Raw genomic sequence first — 16708 nt, forward strand, 5'->3', positions numbered from 1 at the left:
TAAATAAAAATTTTATAAGGATTAAGAAAATATTTTCAGAGATAATAACAAGCATTGAATATCAACAAAGTCGATATGTCCGAGTGGTTAAGGAGACAGACTTGAAATCTGTTGGGCTTCGCCCGCGCAGGTTCGAACCCTGCTGTCGACGAGTTCTTTTGTTTTTCATTTTAAATCAGTTTTGGTGGAAAAGCAAAGGTGGATTCATTATTCATGATAACTGTAGTAAAATTCAACGATGAAATGCTCTCCAGACCTTTGGACCCATCCAGTTCAAGGTGTTTACTAAGAAGGGTTACATACACATACCACGTTCAGTTTGGGTATCATTGTATAATGGACCTATATTAGACATTTAGACAATAATGGGAAACTCGTACTAAATTGAAGGGTGCAGGGGTGTAAATTTGAGACTCTTGAACACACAAGTAGTAATATAGTTTTAGTGTTGTGGCCCTGGTGGGCTTCAATTAGGTTTATGCATTAATTAATGGCCCTCTTTAACGACTATGCATTATTATTGATGTTTTGAGAGCACTAAGCAATTTACGTAGTCAGATGTTAATATCGAACCATCTTCCAACAACAAAAGCTCTGGCTTTGATTCGGATAGGGTTATTAGCTAACCCTACGAATGATGTGTCAACTTGGGGTGCTCAACTACCTGTCTTTAGTTTCAGCTCAAGAAAAAAGATAAAATTTCAGCAAATAATTTAGCATTCCCTTTCAGAACGAACAATCATTGAGACAATGAATGAATTGTATCTGTTCAGTTCACTAAATCTAGAAGAATATTTCATCTCTTATTCTTGTAACATTAAATTTTGAATTATAATTATGGCTATCTTTCATTGAGGAGCTCTGATAAAAGGAGTGTCCGTTTTAAAAACGCTAAATTGCAACTGTATAAGCCAAACATTGGGCTATATTATTTATGTAGGGCACACCTACTGAACCATGCACGTTCTCTAATAATGCATGTTTAGCCCAGCTCATTCACAGCCTACTGTTGTATGTCTAAATACCCTTTACACAGAGATTCTCTTCCCAGAGAATATCTTATTTTGGCATTGAAACTACTAGCTTTGGATAAAAAGCAAGGGTCCTTGTGTAAAACGCCCTAACTTTCTTTAATTTATTTATTTCGCACTAAAATTATGTATAAGAAAGGACGTGTAAGAGAATGGGAAAAGGATACCAAAAGCGTAAGTATCGAAGTTCAATAACGTTAAATTGGACAACACGTACTTCTTTAAAATAGTTAATATTATTAGTTTACAAGATTACTCACGCATCTTAAATATTCTAGCATTGTCAGATGAATATGAAATGGTCTCCTATATATAGTTATAGTGAAAGGAACTTCCAACGGCCAGAACCATAACTTGGTTTTAAGAATAAAAAATTTGTCAATGTGCAATGATTTCCTGAGTTTCAAAGACCCAATTTATGCATTTGGCATCTTATTTGACACATCAAATCCACCTAGACCCACATATTAGTTCATAGCAATAAATATATATTACTTTACCTAATCTTTATTTTTAAAAGGTTGATTTTAAATGGGCACTATTTGTCGACATTTCGATTTTGGTTTCCCGTCTCATAAAAAATATTTCTACTATGTTATTCCCACTGACATATACTATGGGCTTGTTTAGCCACTCATTTTCATTGCCAAAAGACCCCGGTTCCTGTCTTTCCTTTTCACTTAAAACAATTATCATCAGCGGTATCAAATCCCAATTAGTAAAACCACAAGCGTCCTCTATTCACATGGAATCCAATTCGAAATTGTAAGTTAAATTATTGAAGTTGTAGTAAAATTGAAACTAAACAACTTCACGTCATTTGATTCATGTTGGTAATTCATATTTTATCTTTTCTCCGATATATATCTTGTACCAGGTGTGGAGCATTTACCCTGTAAGGCTGTAACAATTGGAGAATTGGTATTGTATGGGCAAAGTCAATAGCATCATAAATAATAAAAATAGAGATTAATATCTGATGTCATGAATGAAAAACGTAAGAAGCATAACTTACTAGAGCCTACATTATCTATTGTTTTTCTTATAGCTAGCACCTTCTTTTAGGAAAGGTTAATTATCTTTTTCTCAATAGAAGTACTGAATACCTGTATGTATTTATTTATAACTACTTATCTTCTGATGAAACCAAACAAGAAAAGACAAATTAAAGCCATGTTATATGAAAAATGCTGAAGACCGCAAACAGGAAGGTGATTAGTTGAGGGTGAGGTCCCCATTCCAACAAACGTTGATGGTGTTTTATCATAGAAAATCTCACTTGTCAGCACTCCTAATTCTTTGGTTTATAATGGTCATGGGAGAGGGGTACGCCGGGTTTCATGTGACGTGGCGTTCCAAATAAGAATTCACTTGCACGTTGATAAATGAGCCGATTGAGTGAACCTCCCTAAAAATATCCCTTAAAACTCAGGATTTGGATAATTCAATTTAGCATCCGAATAAATTTTAATTTTTTAAATTTGATCAGAAAAAGTCTGCATAAAAAATGAGTGCAATGCGAAGTCTATGGGCATAACTTGCTACTTGTTATATATTATATGCTTTTCGTGAATTGGTTTGTTCCATTATCTTAATAAAACTAGATATTGATGATTTGCTTATAATCTATATACAATTATATACGTAAAAATAAGAGTGTGTTAAGTAACGTTGCTTCGATGGAAGGCTAAACGACAGTGTGATGGTGTTATCTTTTGATTTCTGGAGCAGTTGGGGCCTGACAATGGCAATATGGCATGTTCTAGTCCCACCTATCTTTATTTTGTTTTCAGCTTAATAATGTCGCCTTCATCCCAAAAATAAACTAAACTTCTCTTATCACTGATTTCATTAGGAAAGAATAAATAAATAAATAAAGCTATTGCCAAATGTCACCAACTCATTTCCACGAACCCACCAACAAAACTTGCAACTACTCTCTTCACACCTTAAAATTTAAAACCATGCTTTCAGGTAGCACAAGAAAGAGTTGAAAACTTCAAATTATTCTGATGGAGCAAGAACCTGTTCTTTCTCATTCCCACAACCACTTCCACTTCTCCATCTTCCTCAAACTCCTCAACAACAATCTCACTCATTTTTGTTCTCGTATTCGCTGGCCACGACGGCGTCGTTCCAAATCCAAGCTACTCATCAAGAGGTTCGGCAAGACCCTCCCCAAACCTCAATACGACCCAACTACCGAACCTGCATCTCCCAAACCAATACGAATCGCAACGTTCAACGCAGCACTCTTCTTCATGGCACCGGCGCTTCCTGAAGCAGAGAAAAGCGTCACGTGGGAAGAGAGCCTGGGAAGGCCAAAGTCAACACAGGAAGGACCGAGAAGCATTCTGAAGCAAACGCAATCTCCGGTGAACGGTAGGTCGAAATTGAGAGTGTCGATAAATTTACCGGAGAACGAGATATCGGTGCGGCAATCGTGGAGTTTCTCGGAACACGAGAGAAAAGGGTGGAGAATGGTGGAGGGAGGAGCAGAGAGAGAGAGACAGAGAAGAACGGTGGTTGAAGTTCTGAGAGAGTTAAACGCCGACGTTTTGGGTCTGCAAGATGTGAAAGCCGATGAAGAGAATGAGATGAAGCCTTTGTCGGATTTGGCTCGTGCTCTTGGCATGAACTACGTCTTCGCTGAAAGCTGGGCACCTCAATACGGCAACGCCGTTTTGTCTAAGTGGCCCATTAAACGCTGGAAACTACACAAACTCTTCGATCACACCGATTTCAGGTAATTCATTACCACTTTACAAGTTTTCATCAACATTCTTCTCCAGAAATTTAAGATGATTTGATCATTACTTATTCACTCAAGACCAATTCATTAAATATTTTAGGGTCCTGCACTGCTATCAGAATACTGTTTAAGAAATTAAAACTTTTTTTTATAAAAATTTATGTTAAGATGCATTGTAGATTATAAAAAAAAAAAATTTTTAACTTTTAATTAATTTCTACAGCTTTTTCTCTACTGAAGATTTTTTTCCTCAACTTTATTTTTATTAGATTTTGTGGGTTTTGTAAAATATGCATAAATAATTGTTTTCATCTATATATTCTTGAAAATTATATCCATTTTTAAAATATATTTTTATTTTTAATAAAAATTTGTCAAATTTAACCTTTTGAAATTAATTATAAAAAATAATGTTAATAAAATCATAAACTAATTTTAGGTTGGATATCAAGTAAATTTGTATGATGCCATGAAGGAACAGTTTGTCATGACCTTGGAATATTTATTGCAAAAACTAAATAATGCTGAGGTTTCAAGAAACAGTTAGACGTCCATTTTGTCTGATTTTGAAGGAGACTCTAGGAGAGTACGAATGTTATATCACTGTTCTTGCTCAACTTGATAATAATTAAATGTAAGAAGTTTGTCTTACTTTACTACCAAGGTATTTCTTGCAAATGATTATGGAAATAGTATTAGTGGAAATCCAGCCTGTGAAAATAATATACAATAAAAGGAAATGTCTTAGGAAACAGCGGGTGTTAGAGAATGACTGAGCAACAATGGTGAATGTGACAAGCAACAAATTGTAATTACATGACAACAGGAATGTTCTCAAGGCCACTATCGATGTGCCCCAAGCAGGTGAATTCAACTTTTACAGTACCCACCTTGATCATCTTGATGAGAATTGGCGGATGAAGCAGATAAATGCAATAATTCAATCTAATGATGAACCGCACATTTTAGCTGGAGGCCTTAATTCATTAGATGAATCAGATTATTCCCAAGAAAGATGGACAGATATTGTTAAGGTATATCCAACGTAACCTCAATATATTTGTTTTTCTCTATTTAATTTTTTAAGTAAGTGTAAAGTTTTTTTATATTGTGACTCAACTCTCGATTGCCATATCAATAAAAATCATTCATTTTTGTAGTTATCGATATACAAATTTGTACATAGACAATAAACTAAAATTAAACTCTTAGTTTTTTAATGTAAAGAATAATTAATTTCTATCAGTTGGTGCATTTGTGTCCAGTACTATGAAGAGATGGGAAAGCCAACACCAAAGGTTGAAGTGATGAAATATCTAAAAAGCAGAGACTACACAGATGCTAAGGACTTTGCAGGGGAATGTGAGTCTGTTGTCATGGTTGCCAAAGGCCAAAGTATCGCACCAATCTCTCAATCTTTTATTTTATGAAAGTACATTTTAATTCTTTGGTTATTGAAATTTCAACTTTTTCTTATACAAATTTTCTTAAAAGTTATAAATATTATGCAGGTGTCCAAGGGACATGTAAGTATGGAACTCGGGTAGATTACATATTATCATCTTCAGATTCTCCATATAAATTCGTTCCTGGGTCCTATTTAGTCCTTTCTTCCAAAGGGACTTCAGATCATCACATAGTGAAAGTTGATGTGGTAAAAGTAAGTAACAGTCCTCAAGAAAATATGATAAAGAAGCAGCGACAACCAAGACAAAAATTTGTAAGAATAAAGCAATCAACTCCATCAAATTGTATATGGAAAACTGACACTGGAGATATAGATTGAATTATTTTCTTTCCACCTCCTTTTAGATTAACACGATCATAGTTTTGGAGATGGGGCAGTTGGTTTTGTTCCAGCTTCCAGCTTCCTCATTGTGTTTTGTATAGTGTTCTTCAAAAGATTGCGAAGAATATGAAAGTTAACAGTGAGATTAATGTGTTAAAACATTTTTACTAATTTATTGGATTTGTATAGCTTTTGATTTGATTACTAAGTCATAAATCTATGGGAGTGATTTCTTGCTACTCTCAGTTGTCGAAGTCCATAAATGCACGACAATTCTACAAAAAAGTGATTGCTTGCTACCAAAAGATGCATTCCGTATTTCACATGACAAATTTAGAAGGAGAAATCTTATTTATACAAATCTTTGGCAAGTTTATTATAATATTGTAAATTAAAAAATAATTTATTATTTTATAGCAAATTTGAAACAATTTCTTAATTTAGGGTTTTTTGCCATGTGGCCAAATTTTCACTAAACGGCTGGGGAAAGTAATTAATTTTTAAATTTTTTAATATTTATTTCACCACAAAAAGTATAAAATATGACTTCTTAAAGCGGTTAATTTAAAACCGCTCTCATAGGTCTTTTGAACCGCTCTCAGTATTCTATTGTAGAGAGCGGTTCCTTTTGAACTGCTCTTAGAAGTACATATTAGAGAGCGGTCCTGCGAGAACCGCTCTCTTAGGTATATACAACCAATTGCATGTTGACACGTGTCTTCAGACGGTAAAGGAATTTCGCCAACCGAATTGCAAAATATATAAATACAAAACTCTAATTACTAGCATAAAATTAAATTAAATTTTTATTTTTTCATTTTTCTAATTTAAATTTACATATATTACATTTAGTTTATAATCATATAAATTATATAATAATTCCTGTAAACAAATTTTATAAATCTTAATTTCTGTAAACATATTTTTATTTTTTCATTTTTCTAATTTAAATATTTATAATAATTCCTGTAAACAAATTTTATAAATCTTAATTTAACATATCTTCTTAACAATTAATTATAATTTTATATTTTTATTAACTATATCACATTTCATTTTTTCTAAAAACACATTAATCTATATATAAATAAATAAAAAACTATTTAATTTTTAAATTCTTTTTTACTAACCTTTAATAAACTTTCAGCAAATTCTTCACTCACCCCCACTTAATTATCAAATCACTTACATACGTAGAGTTTAAAAAAATTACAATATTATTATCAGATTTTCTAATTAACAAAATCAAACTAAAAATAATATATAAATGCATATTATAGTTCCATACCTCTTAAATTCGTAACAGTATTTGATTCTTCACAGCAAATCAAAACAAATTTTGAAACTTCTGCCTGGAGGACGATGATAGAGGAGCAGAGACGGAGAAAAGGGAAGAAGGACGTCGGTTTCGCTAACTGCAGGGCGAAATAAACTTTCGCCAGTAGCAGCGCGAATCATCTCAGATGTTGCCACGTGTATCAAAATCTCCCCAGCTGTTCATTTTAAATTTAAGAGAGCGGTTCAAATGAAACCGCTCTCTAATATGTACTTCTAAGAGCGGTTCAAATGGAACCGCTCTCTAATAATGAAATTTCAGAGCAGTTCATATATGAACCGCTCTCTAAAATTACTACTGAGAGCGGTTTTAAATTAACTGCTCTAAGAAGTCATATTTCGTACTTTTTGTGACGAAATAGATATTAAAAAATTCAAAAATTAATTACTTTCGCCAGCCGTTTGGCGAAAATTTGGCCACGTGGCAAAAAAACCCCAGATTGAGAAATTGTTTCAGATTTGCTATAAAATAATAAATTATTTTTTAATTTACAATATTATAATAAATTTGCCCAAATCTTTTCTACAATTAAAAGAGATAAAAAAAATAGAATAAATAAAATATAAAAAATATTATAAAAATATGGATAAGGGAAATAAAAAAAGAATAAACTTTTTTATAAATATATAAAATATGTAAAAAATTATTTATTAATATTAATTTTAAATAATAAAATATTATAAAATTAAATAATAAATAGTGTTACGTGGTAAAGCGGTAGAGCCGGCAAGACTAAATAATAACTTTTTAATATTTTAAAGATTAAATATTAAAAATAATTATAAAAATATATTATAAAATATGCTGTATTTATAAAAAATAATAACATATTAAAGTCTGTTACTTAAATATAAAAATTATTATTATAGTAGTTTATTTGTACTGAAAACAACGCCAATTGAACCCAATTTTTCATTTTTGATTTTTGAGTCACCAACAATACAATGGAGGAAAAGGGTTGTGTGAAAAACACAAGACAAGACTGAAAAACATGATGACAGACGAGGAACTGATACAGAAGCTTCAAGACTTAACCAACAACGCCCAACATCACCAGTTGGACACTCTCCGTTCAATCCTTCTTCACAATGGCACTGTACACTATCTACAATCCAAAGGGAACCATCTTCTTCCTCTCGATCCTGCCACTTACACACGTGTCATTCCATTGTCTTCCTACCAAGACTATGTTGAGTGTATCAACCAGATGGCCGATGGCAAAGACGACCCTTTTCTCTCTGTTGATCCTCTCCTCTGCTTCTTCTACAGGTCCCCTTCTTCTTTTTCCATGAAAATTACTTTACACTTCTGAGTTTTCTTTTTGTTTCTGTATGTTTTAATGTTTTTTGGGCACTTAAAGTTGATAGATAATTGAGGGTCTTAATTTTGTAGTATGTGACTTTGTTTTTGCCTCAGCTCTGGAACAAGCTCGAGCTCCATGAAACCTAAATTGATCCCTTACTTTGATTCAACCCTTTCCAAAGCTGCCTCCTTTATTGCTCACCGAGGCAGTGTTGCTGTTCTTCAAAGGTTAATTAATCAAGTAAATCTTAATTTCTGGATAAATTTGAAGGATTTTATTCTTATGTTTGTTCAACAAGATGAGTTTTAACTTTTGAACCTCAATGCAGGCTATTTCCTCCAAGGCCTGAAGTCAACAAGATCCTATATTTTCTTTATGCTGACAATATTACTACTACTAAATGTGGCTTGAAGGTCATGGCTGCTTCTACATACCCTTTACAAAGTGGTAAGGCGACCCCTCAACAACTTGCTGCGCTTTCCAGTCCCCCAGAAGTGATTCTTGGATCTCATGTTGAGCATCAAATGTACTGTCACCTTCTCTGTGGCCTTAGGAATCGTGACTATATAGATGGAATTACAACCCCTTATTCCATAGGTTTGATCAAAGCATTTGGTCTTCTGAAGTCCAAGTGGGAGCAGCTGTGTGATGATCTTGAACGTGGGTTTCCGAGTGACGAAATCTCAGAGGTGCCAATGAGGGAAGCTGTAACTAAGTTACTTGGTGGACCTCATCCAGAATTGGCAGATCATATAAGATTAATCTGCGAAGGTGAGAACTGGGGTGGAATTGTGTATAGATTGTGGCCAAATATCCGTTATATAAAGTGTGTTACCACTGGAAGCATGAAGCAGTACTACCAAAAGCTCAAGCATTATGCAGGAGAGGTACCTATTTTAGGAGGAGATTACTTTGCTTCAGAGTGCTGTGTGGGTATAAATTTAGACATAATGCAACCCCCCGAGACAACACAATTTGTGATACTTCCAAATGCTGCTTATTTTGAGTTTCTTCCATTTAGCATGGATGAGGACAATGATGTTAGCAAAGAAACAGTGGACCTCAGCGCTGTAGAGGTTGGGAAGATGTATGAAGTGGTTGTTACAACTTATAGAGGATTTTATCGCTACCGTTTGGGTGATATAGTGAGAGTTGTTGGTTTCTATAATTCATCTCCACTTGTGGAATATGTGATGAGAGCACCTAAAACTCCGGCTGAGATTCTGACAGAGAGAGACTTAATTTCAGCAGTTGAAAATTTTCAACGTGCACTTAGTGGTGCTATGAGAATTGAGATTGTTGAGTTTGCAAGTTTCTTGGACCAGGAGTCAAGGCCAAAGCAGTTGAAGGTATTTATAGAAGTCCAAGAGGAATCTAGTTTTCTGGAGGATAAACTGGAGGAATCAGTTATAACTTTTAGAAATTGTATTTCATCTCTCGAGACTGGTTTGGGAGCTTTGTACAAGGTGCAGAGGGGTAAAGGTGAGCTGGGGAAGTTACTAATATTCATCCTAAGGCATGGAGCTTTTGATCAGTTATTAGCTTTAGCCATCAAGAATGGAGCATCAGCTAGTCAATATAAACCCCCCAAGATTATTCGGAATCAGGAAGTTGTCAAACTCCTGGAAAAATTAGCTTTTGTAACAGTATCATTGGATAGTTAATAATGTGCTGTGAATTGGACTTTCAAGCAATACCTTTGTATCTACACCATCTGAAATTGAAAGAAATTCAAAGACGAAACTTAGGTGTAAGATTATAAATGCTTTGGATGTTGTTTTTCACTTTAAATTAGAATTTTACCTTGATAATTCATGCAGTAAAGGTCAATGTTAAAGTTTAGTATACATTCCTACGGTGAAACTTCAATCTTTATTGCACAACAATAACAAAATCACTTGCGCCTAAGTTCTGTTTGAAATTCAACTCTGCTGAGGATTGTTGATCTCAAACTTATTACATATAGATATTTGTAATTGAAATATTAGTCGTTTGGGTTATACTAGTTAATACATGTTTTCAGGAGGTTATTAAACGTTATGTTTAGCGAGCTTTTGAAATTCTTTGTCAACTGCAGTAAGGTGAAAAAAACATTCTACATTTATTCTTTTGGTGGTTATGTTTACCTTGTAAATCTATTACTTGTAAACCATATATCATTTCAATATATTTGAGTTCTCAGAATGCAATAAAATGAGTCTTTTTTCCTCTCTCTTTTATTGGAGATAAAGTGCAACTGCAGATTCTACATTGCTGCCTTGGAGTTTATTTCACGAATCATTGACATTAAGACAACCAGTGTGAACTGTAAAACTTGAGAACGAATTTAATCATTAATACAGAAGCAAAGCAACAATAAATAATATGGCTAGTGATTAAATCATCAAACTGCATTTTTTTTTCCCCACCAGACACTGCAAATTACAAAACTCCAGCTTCCTACGAGTTAATGGCTGCTTGTAATTGTTCCAGGCTTTTACCCTTGGTTTCTGGCACCACTACAACTATAAATAATATAGCTAGTGCATTGATTGCAGCATAAAGAATGAAGGTACCTGAAAATCATATGCACAGGTGAATTTACTAGGTTTCCTGCACTTCAATCTTCTAGGATTATTCCCAAGTGCTAAACTAACGGAGTATCATATAATAATGTTGATAATTACACCTTACAAAAAAATTGAAAATTAGAACTTGTAGTTATTTACCGGAAGGGTTCCAGCTCATGAGAAAGTTGAAAGTATAAGAACATAGCCATGCTCCAAACCAGTTCACTAATGTGGCCATGCTTCCTGCCAGCCCTTTAATATTGACAGGAAATATCTGCAACCAAAGGTAACATCTGAGCAAGATTTGTGCTATCTCTGGGCTAAAAATAAATATTGCTGATTGACTGATTCTGATAACAGAGAAGATGTAATTTGCAAGTTGATTTTGGCATATTAAAAAGCACAAATAGCTGCTCCCCAAATCAAGAAAAATTAATGTAATTACTCCAGGGGATCAACATTTTTCTACTTCTAAAGTGCTACTCTTATTCTGGATATTCTATGTTGTATATGTTCAATTAATTTGCTTTTCTTGTGCTTATTGGCATTACAACTTGAAAGCCGAGAATTTGTGCTTATAGGCATTACAACTTGAAAGCCGAGAAAGAAGGGTGGGAGCCAAGTACCTCAGACATTACAACCCATGGAATTGCTCCCATTCCTATTGAAAATGATCCAATGTAGACCTAATATCACCAACAGAAAGAGTAATGTCACATGTCACATGAAGGATGAGTTCATATTTCCGAGACGTGTCCAAGGAAACAGCATTTAAGAAAGAAAGAGTAATGATCATACCAGTATGCCTGTTAAAACGAGCCCTGGGACAGCCGCCAAACCCACCTCGTGAACCTTTTACAAACAAGGCTATCACTTTCACTCAATTATCAGGACTAAAAACCAGAAGCCATAGGGTTCTCAGTTGGGATGTACCTTGAGATAGAATGCAACTGCTGCAAATATACATCCGGCGACCAATCCTGATCCAGATAACTAAATGAAGCCAAGAAGGAAAAATAAGGATATTGTATGTGAAGGGGATCTCTAGAATAAGCCAATGAAAGTTTGAAGATAAACTGTTTTGTGATTTGAATCTACCAATAGTAGGGGCTTCCTGCCTGCTTTATCTATGAAGGCTGCTCCAATACCTGTGATCACAATCTGCAAAAGAAAAAAATCACGATTTTTGGTTGGGCGGAAACAAATATCAGATTTTCCAAGAACAATGGTTAAGTTAAAAATTAAAAACCTGAAGGCAAGCATATATTATAGTCCCGATGGTGGGAGAAAATCCTGACATAAAATCCACAAATATTCATTGCCAAAATAAAAGGAAAATTTAAATGCTTCATGAAGTTTATTCAAGTTTTGAACACACTTCAAATGGGAAGTCTGGCTGTAGGTGTTACAGGCTGTGTGCAAATGGTGGTATGCAAGAAAGCATGATGGTATCAGAAACTCAGAATGCAGACTTATGATTACAGTAATTCTCAAAAGTACCTGCTAGCTCAAAAATACTGCTGGTATAAAAGCAAATTCCATTGATACCCCCAAATTGCTGGCAGACCATAAGTCCTATTCCAATCTGGTCATTGATATTTAAAAGTTAGTTATTTGTTGGCCTTTAATGGTGTACTTGCTTGGGTTGGTGAAAAATGGGAAGATGAAAATTTTGAATGAAAATGACTTCAGATTTGCATGATACAACAAAAACATGAAAAGGTGGAAAATAAACTGTAGATTATCTCCACTCATGGTTGAAAATCACTTTCAACCTGTCCTTTATTTTCCACCTCTTCAACTAGTCCACTAAGCACATCCCTAAAGAAAGTGAAGGATATTATATTTATTATAATGACATTATCTGAAAGGAATAGAAAACAGCTTTCAATAATAAGTTGAGTGGAGAGAGGCATAGTTACAGTGACTGAGCGCAAATATCTTCTTTGAAACAATTCCAGCAGCTTGGATTTTGGGAGCCGTTCTAAAGAAGTTATATAATCCTGTGTGGCAGAGACAGATACACCCTCATGCATTATCATTGAAATGCTTTGTCTTTAATATTGTTCATGGAAGCAAAGTCACAGAATTATATCTTAAACCAACAGTGTATGAACCTGAATTTCCTCTGCCTCTTCAGATATATCAGCATCTTTGCCACGAAGTACCTGAAGTGCTGCCTCAAAATCTTTATGACGCCCTCTCTTTGCCTGCAACCATTGTTTGGTTGGTACTCTTGATGTTATGAAAACCACTGAATGTTTCCCTCTTACAAAAACATGAATATGCGAATTAATAGTTTCTTACCAGCCATCTAGGAGACTCTGGAATAAAAAACAGACCCAAAAGCAATACAGAAGTGGGAATGAGGCCTGCAATTGCAAACACTTAGACAGTGATTCAACAAAGTATCATTTAATTTATCTTTTTATAAATTTGTCTGCTCTGCCTATTCCCATATTATTGGAATTACATTCAAATAGGGAATAAAATTCACCAGTTAAAGCTAAAGCCCTCCATGAAAGTACATTTCCAATTACGAATGACACCGACACTGCAGCAACAATCATAAACTGCAAGGGGTAATGAAATGAAAAAGTAAACTTAGATGTCATTATTACCTTTATTGATTACTGTTTACTACAGAATCAACAAGTCCACTGGGAAAACTAATATGCATCTGGATTCCAATGATTCCCAAGTTACAATAGTTATTACAAAAATTTACCTGATTTAAGGTAGTCAGTGCCCCCCGGAGTTCTTTAGGTGCAATTTCTGCTACAAAGACAGGAACCTTGTACAATTCATCAAACATATGATCAAACATTAATAAATTGAACTTGCAAGTGTCTATACGAAAATTTTCGAATTAAATGGTTTTTGGGAGAGTAGAAGTACAACCAACCACATATGAAAAAACTCCCATTCCATATCCTGTTGCTAGTCTCCCAATGTCCAAAGGCACTGGACCCTGTATGAATGGAAAAGAAGTTCTGTTAGGTTATAATCCTTGTTCCTTGGGGAACGGTTTTGACAAAAACATGATACAAGTTTTGTAGTAACCTCAGAAAAGTATATAACAAGCCACCCTGCGACACAGAAAGCACTTGACACTCTCATTGCCTGCATATATTCCAAAATCAACCTTTTCACACCGTGGATACCCCAAACAAAAATAATTAACAAGTTAGTAGTCAATCCCAAACAACCATCATAATTTTTCTCAACTAACCCCTTTTCGTCCAATAAAATCAGCAATAGGCCCACTTGTTATTGCCCCAATCATTGCACCAAAAGTCAAGATGGAGCCAAACAAGGAGTACTGCATCCAATCAATACACGAGAAAGCAAAGAAAATTAGATCAAATCCAAGCTAGTTTGCTAGTGCTGGCCATCAAAATCCACAAAGTAAAGGGTATATATCATATATGAATACATAATAACCATAAGTTGCAAACAAATTCTAAGGGTGATGCACTTGCTTTATACTCCAAAGCTTCAATAACTATTAGCTTACCTCCGCCAAAGATAAATTGAGATCCTTCCTAATAGCATCTTGAGTGGGAGACGAATATCCAGCCTGGAAACAGAACAACAATCATTCCACAGAGAAACATACATCTATCAAACTCAGTCAATTAAACGAGCATACTTAATCTCTTCTCAGATATTATTATTATTATTATTTGTTAGTTTCACAAGGTCACAAATAGTGCTTCTTTTTGGGATTTCAAGGAAAAGTAATGTTACAAAGAGTTCAACTATAAACAAAACACTTACACAAGTTCCAAACTCATAAGAACCACAGACTGCGACAAATGTAGTGAAGTAAACCATCCATGGATGCCCTTTGCTTGCATGGACAAGCTGGTTCTCCAGTCCCTCCACCAGTGGCTCTCTGATTCCATCCTCTTTCTTTGCCATGTCCTCACTTCTTTACGTAATCACTAGTTCCTTGGTGTGTATTACTATTACTACGATGTTGTGTATATATAAGAAAGGCCTAGCAAAAGACTCACATGCTGCTATGTGAGCAAGAAATCTTTTTACTCTTCTAAATCACCAGGGAAGGGATAAAAGTTAGAGTTATACTATTTTTATAACATTTTTTAATATATTTATTTCTCAAGAGTTAAAAAACAGCAAGTAGTGTACCACATAACGCTGGCATTTTTGGAATTATCTTAAACTTGACCCAGGTAGATCTATGTTTGTGGGTGGAACCAGGAGTAGCACCCGGTCAAAGTTATGCGGTGTAAAATATAATTATGAACAAGAAAATGGAAAATGATAAAACTTATGTACAGTACTACAAAAATAGTTGGTATTATTCAATCATAATTAAAATTTTATTTATTTTAATAATTTGTATCTATCATGTATTATTAAAGTAAAGTCTAATTTTAATTCAAGATTAATATTACTTATAATATTGAAATTAATTTATATCTTGGGACAATAATTGCCTGAGCGTCTTGAAAGTATTGATTGTAGGGGGAACTTGTGGTTCATTCATGACAGAGGCAAAAGCGAGCTATCTCCATCTAAATTCACTTCGGGTGATGACAACGTTGATTTCACGTACTGAATTACGGTTCCCTGACAATAATATAAGATTTTCGTGCGCGTGGATTCTCAGTTATTTATTTATTTATTTTAAAAAAATAATTATTAAAATATAAATATTTTAAAATAACTTTTATGTTTAAAGTTTTTTCTTTTCACTTGTCACAAATTCTGTTATTATTAATAGTAAAATTTATTTATTAAACAAAACAAATATTGTCACAAAATTAAGTTTTAATTTTTTTATGATATTTACTTTTTTATAAAACAAATTAAAATTTGAATAGATCATATGTTATAATTTTAACTAATTTTGCAACTACAGTGGCAGAGTTAATAGTCACTTTGCCGCGCCTTTTTCCTTTTTTTTTCCTCATTCCTCATTCCTCATTCCTCACTTCTTTTTCCTTTTTTAGAAATATTTCTTCCTCTCCCTGATCTTATAATTTTTGGGTTGTGTTGTTAATTTATTTAAGATATTAATTAAATTTTGTAATTTTAATTTATTTATTTTAAAAAATTTATACAAATTGATTTATTTTATTTTATAGGTGATCAAAATTTGAATTTGTGGGGTTGCAAAGGTTAAATTTCTATTGTTCTTCATTAGGAGGATTATTTTTAATTAATTATTTAATTTGTTTGTAAATGTTATAATATAATTTATGTTTTCAAATATAAAAAAATTGTGAAACTAATTTCTTATTGTAATAATAAATTGTTAGTAATAAATTTAATGATTAAATAAAATAGGTGGTTAGTTTAGAATTAGTAAAATTTGAGATAGTTTAAAATAAAATTAATCAATATTAGATAGTTTTCTTTCTTTTTTACTTAGAAATAGTAAATTTATAAAATTAGTTATTATTTTTAATTCCTTCTTTGCATTATTATTGTAATTGATTTGATATTTTATTAGATATTGTAATTATTAATTATTTGTATTTAGAATATGTATATTTAATTATTTGTTAATTATTAATTATTTGTATTTAAAGTATTATATTTAATTATTTGTTAATTATTAATTATTTGTATTTAAAAGTATGTATATTTAATTATTTGTTAAATTTTAATTTGGTTTTATATATAAATATGTACATTTATTTTATTAATTAATTATAGAAGAATATTTGTTAATTATTAATTATTAGTTTATTTGTAATTACAATTTAAGAATTTATTATGTACTTTATAATTCTTATAATACAAATAAAAAAGATGTTGATATTTTCAAAAAAAAAATTATTTATAAGATTCTATACATTATTAGTACTGTTATTATTATAAGTACAATTATTAAATATACAATATAATTTAAATTAAGGATTCAATGTATTATTAATATTTTTATTATTATTATTGATGTCATTAAAATTTGT

At 32.9% G+C, this 16708-nt stretch overlaps 3 protein-coding genes and 1 non-coding gene across 6 annotated transcripts; 3 read left to right on the forward strand and 1 right to left on the reverse strand.

Moving 5' to 3' along the window:
* The first annotated feature begins 69 nt into the window (after positions 1-69).
* Positions 70-151, forward strand: TRNAS-UGA. Its single transcript has one exon. It is a non-coding gene; the product is annotated as a tRNA-Ser (tRNA).
* A 2799-nt stretch (positions 152-2950) lies between these two features.
* LOC113863258 lies at positions 2951-5597 on the forward strand. Of its 2 annotated transcripts, XM_027496777.1 has the most exons (5): positions 2951-3777; positions 4610-4647; positions 4753-4817; positions 5049-5178; positions 5295-5597. In XM_027496777.1, the coding sequence occupies exons 1-5, from the start codon at positions 3044-3046 to the stop codon at positions 5567-5569; spliced, it is 1242 nt and encodes a 413-aa protein (XP_027352578.1). In that variant the 5' UTR covers positions 2951-3043; the 3' UTR covers positions 5570-5597. The 2 variants fall into 2 exon arrangements, with proteins under 2 accessions (XP_027352578.1, XP_027352577.1); XM_027496776.1 differs by having other exon boundaries at positions 4610-4817.
* A 2225-nt stretch (positions 5598-7822) lies between these two features.
* LOC113862131 (probable indole-3-acetic acid-amido synthetase GH3.6) lies at positions 7823-9875 on the forward strand. Its single transcript, XM_027495265.1, has 3 exons — positions 7823-8177; positions 8325-8438; positions 8540-9875. Exons 1-3 carry the CDS (start codon positions 7900-7902, stop codon positions 9873-9875), a joined length of 1728 nt encoding a protein of 575 aa, XP_027351066.1. The 5' UTR covers positions 7823-7899.
* Positions 9876-10398: 523 nt separating this feature from the next.
* LOC113863913 (sugar transporter ERD6-like 7) lies at positions 10399-14876 on the reverse strand. Of its 2 annotated transcripts, none has more exons than XM_027497696.1 (18): positions 14541-14875; positions 14278-14340; positions 13993-14082; positions 13824-13883; positions 13666-13731; positions 13489-13554; positions 13258-13333; positions 13068-13132; positions 12878-12970; positions 12683-12763; positions 12261-12345; positions 12010-12053; positions 11859-11921; positions 11694-11753; positions 11559-11612; positions 11387-11446; positions 10920-11034; positions 10399-10766 (listed from the first exon to the last, which is right to left on the reverse strand). In XM_027497696.1, exons 1-18 carry the CDS (start codon positions 14682-14684, stop codon positions 10651-10653), a joined length of 1401 nt encoding a protein of 466 aa, XP_027353497.1. In that variant the 5' UTR covers positions 14685-14875; the 3' UTR covers positions 10399-10650. The 2 variants fall into 2 exon arrangements, with proteins under 2 accessions (XP_027353497.1, XP_027353496.1); XM_027497695.1 differs by having other exon boundaries at positions 10417-10766; positions 11838-11921; positions 14541-14876.
* Between the last annotated feature and the right edge of the window lie 1832 nt (positions 14877-16708).

Source organism: Abrus precatorius, unplaced genomic scaffold, assembly GCF_003935025.1.
Source record: "Abrus precatorius isolate BTA unplaced genomic scaffold, Abrus_2018 Scaffold3, whole genome shotgun sequence".
NCBI classification, from domain to species: Eukaryota; Viridiplantae; Streptophyta; class Magnoliopsida; order Fabales; family Fabaceae; genus Abrus; species Abrus precatorius.

Coding starts and splice junctions, on each gene's coding strand:
- LOC113863258 (XM_027496776.1), top strand. CDS start 3,044: ATGGAGCAAGAACCTGTTCTTTCTCATTCCCACAACCACTTCCACTTC. Junction 3,778..4,609: donor TTCGATCACACCGATTTCAG/GTAATTCATTAC, acceptor ACATGACAACAG/GAATGTTCTCAAGGCCACTA. Junction 4,818..5,048: donor GATGGACAGATATTGTTAAG/GTATATCCAACG, acceptor ATTTGTGTCCAG/TACTATGAAGAGATGGGAAA.
- LOC113863913 (XM_027497695.1), bottom strand. CDS start 14,684: ATGGCAAAGAAAGAGGATGGAATCAGAGAGCCACTGGTGGAGGGACTG. Junction 13,334..13,488: donor CACTGACTACCTTAAATCAG/GTAAATTTTTGT, acceptor TACCCCTTGCAG/TTTATGATTGTTGCTGCAGT. Junction 11,613..11,693: donor CAGTTGCATTCTATCTCAAG/GTACATCCCAAC, acceptor TGTTTGTAAAAG/GTTCACGAGGTGGGTTTGGC.
- LOC113862131 (XM_027495265.1), top strand. CDS start 7,900: ATGATGACAGACGAGGAACTGATACAGAAGCTTCAAGACTTAACCAAC. Junction 8,178..8,324: donor CTCCTCTGCTTCTTCTACAG/GTCCCCTTCTTC, acceptor TTTTTGCCTCAG/CTCTGGAACAAGCTCGAGCT. Junction 8,439..8,539: donor AGTGTTGCTGTTCTTCAAAG/GTTAATTAATCA, acceptor ACCTCAATGCAG/GCTATTTCCTCCAAGGCCTG.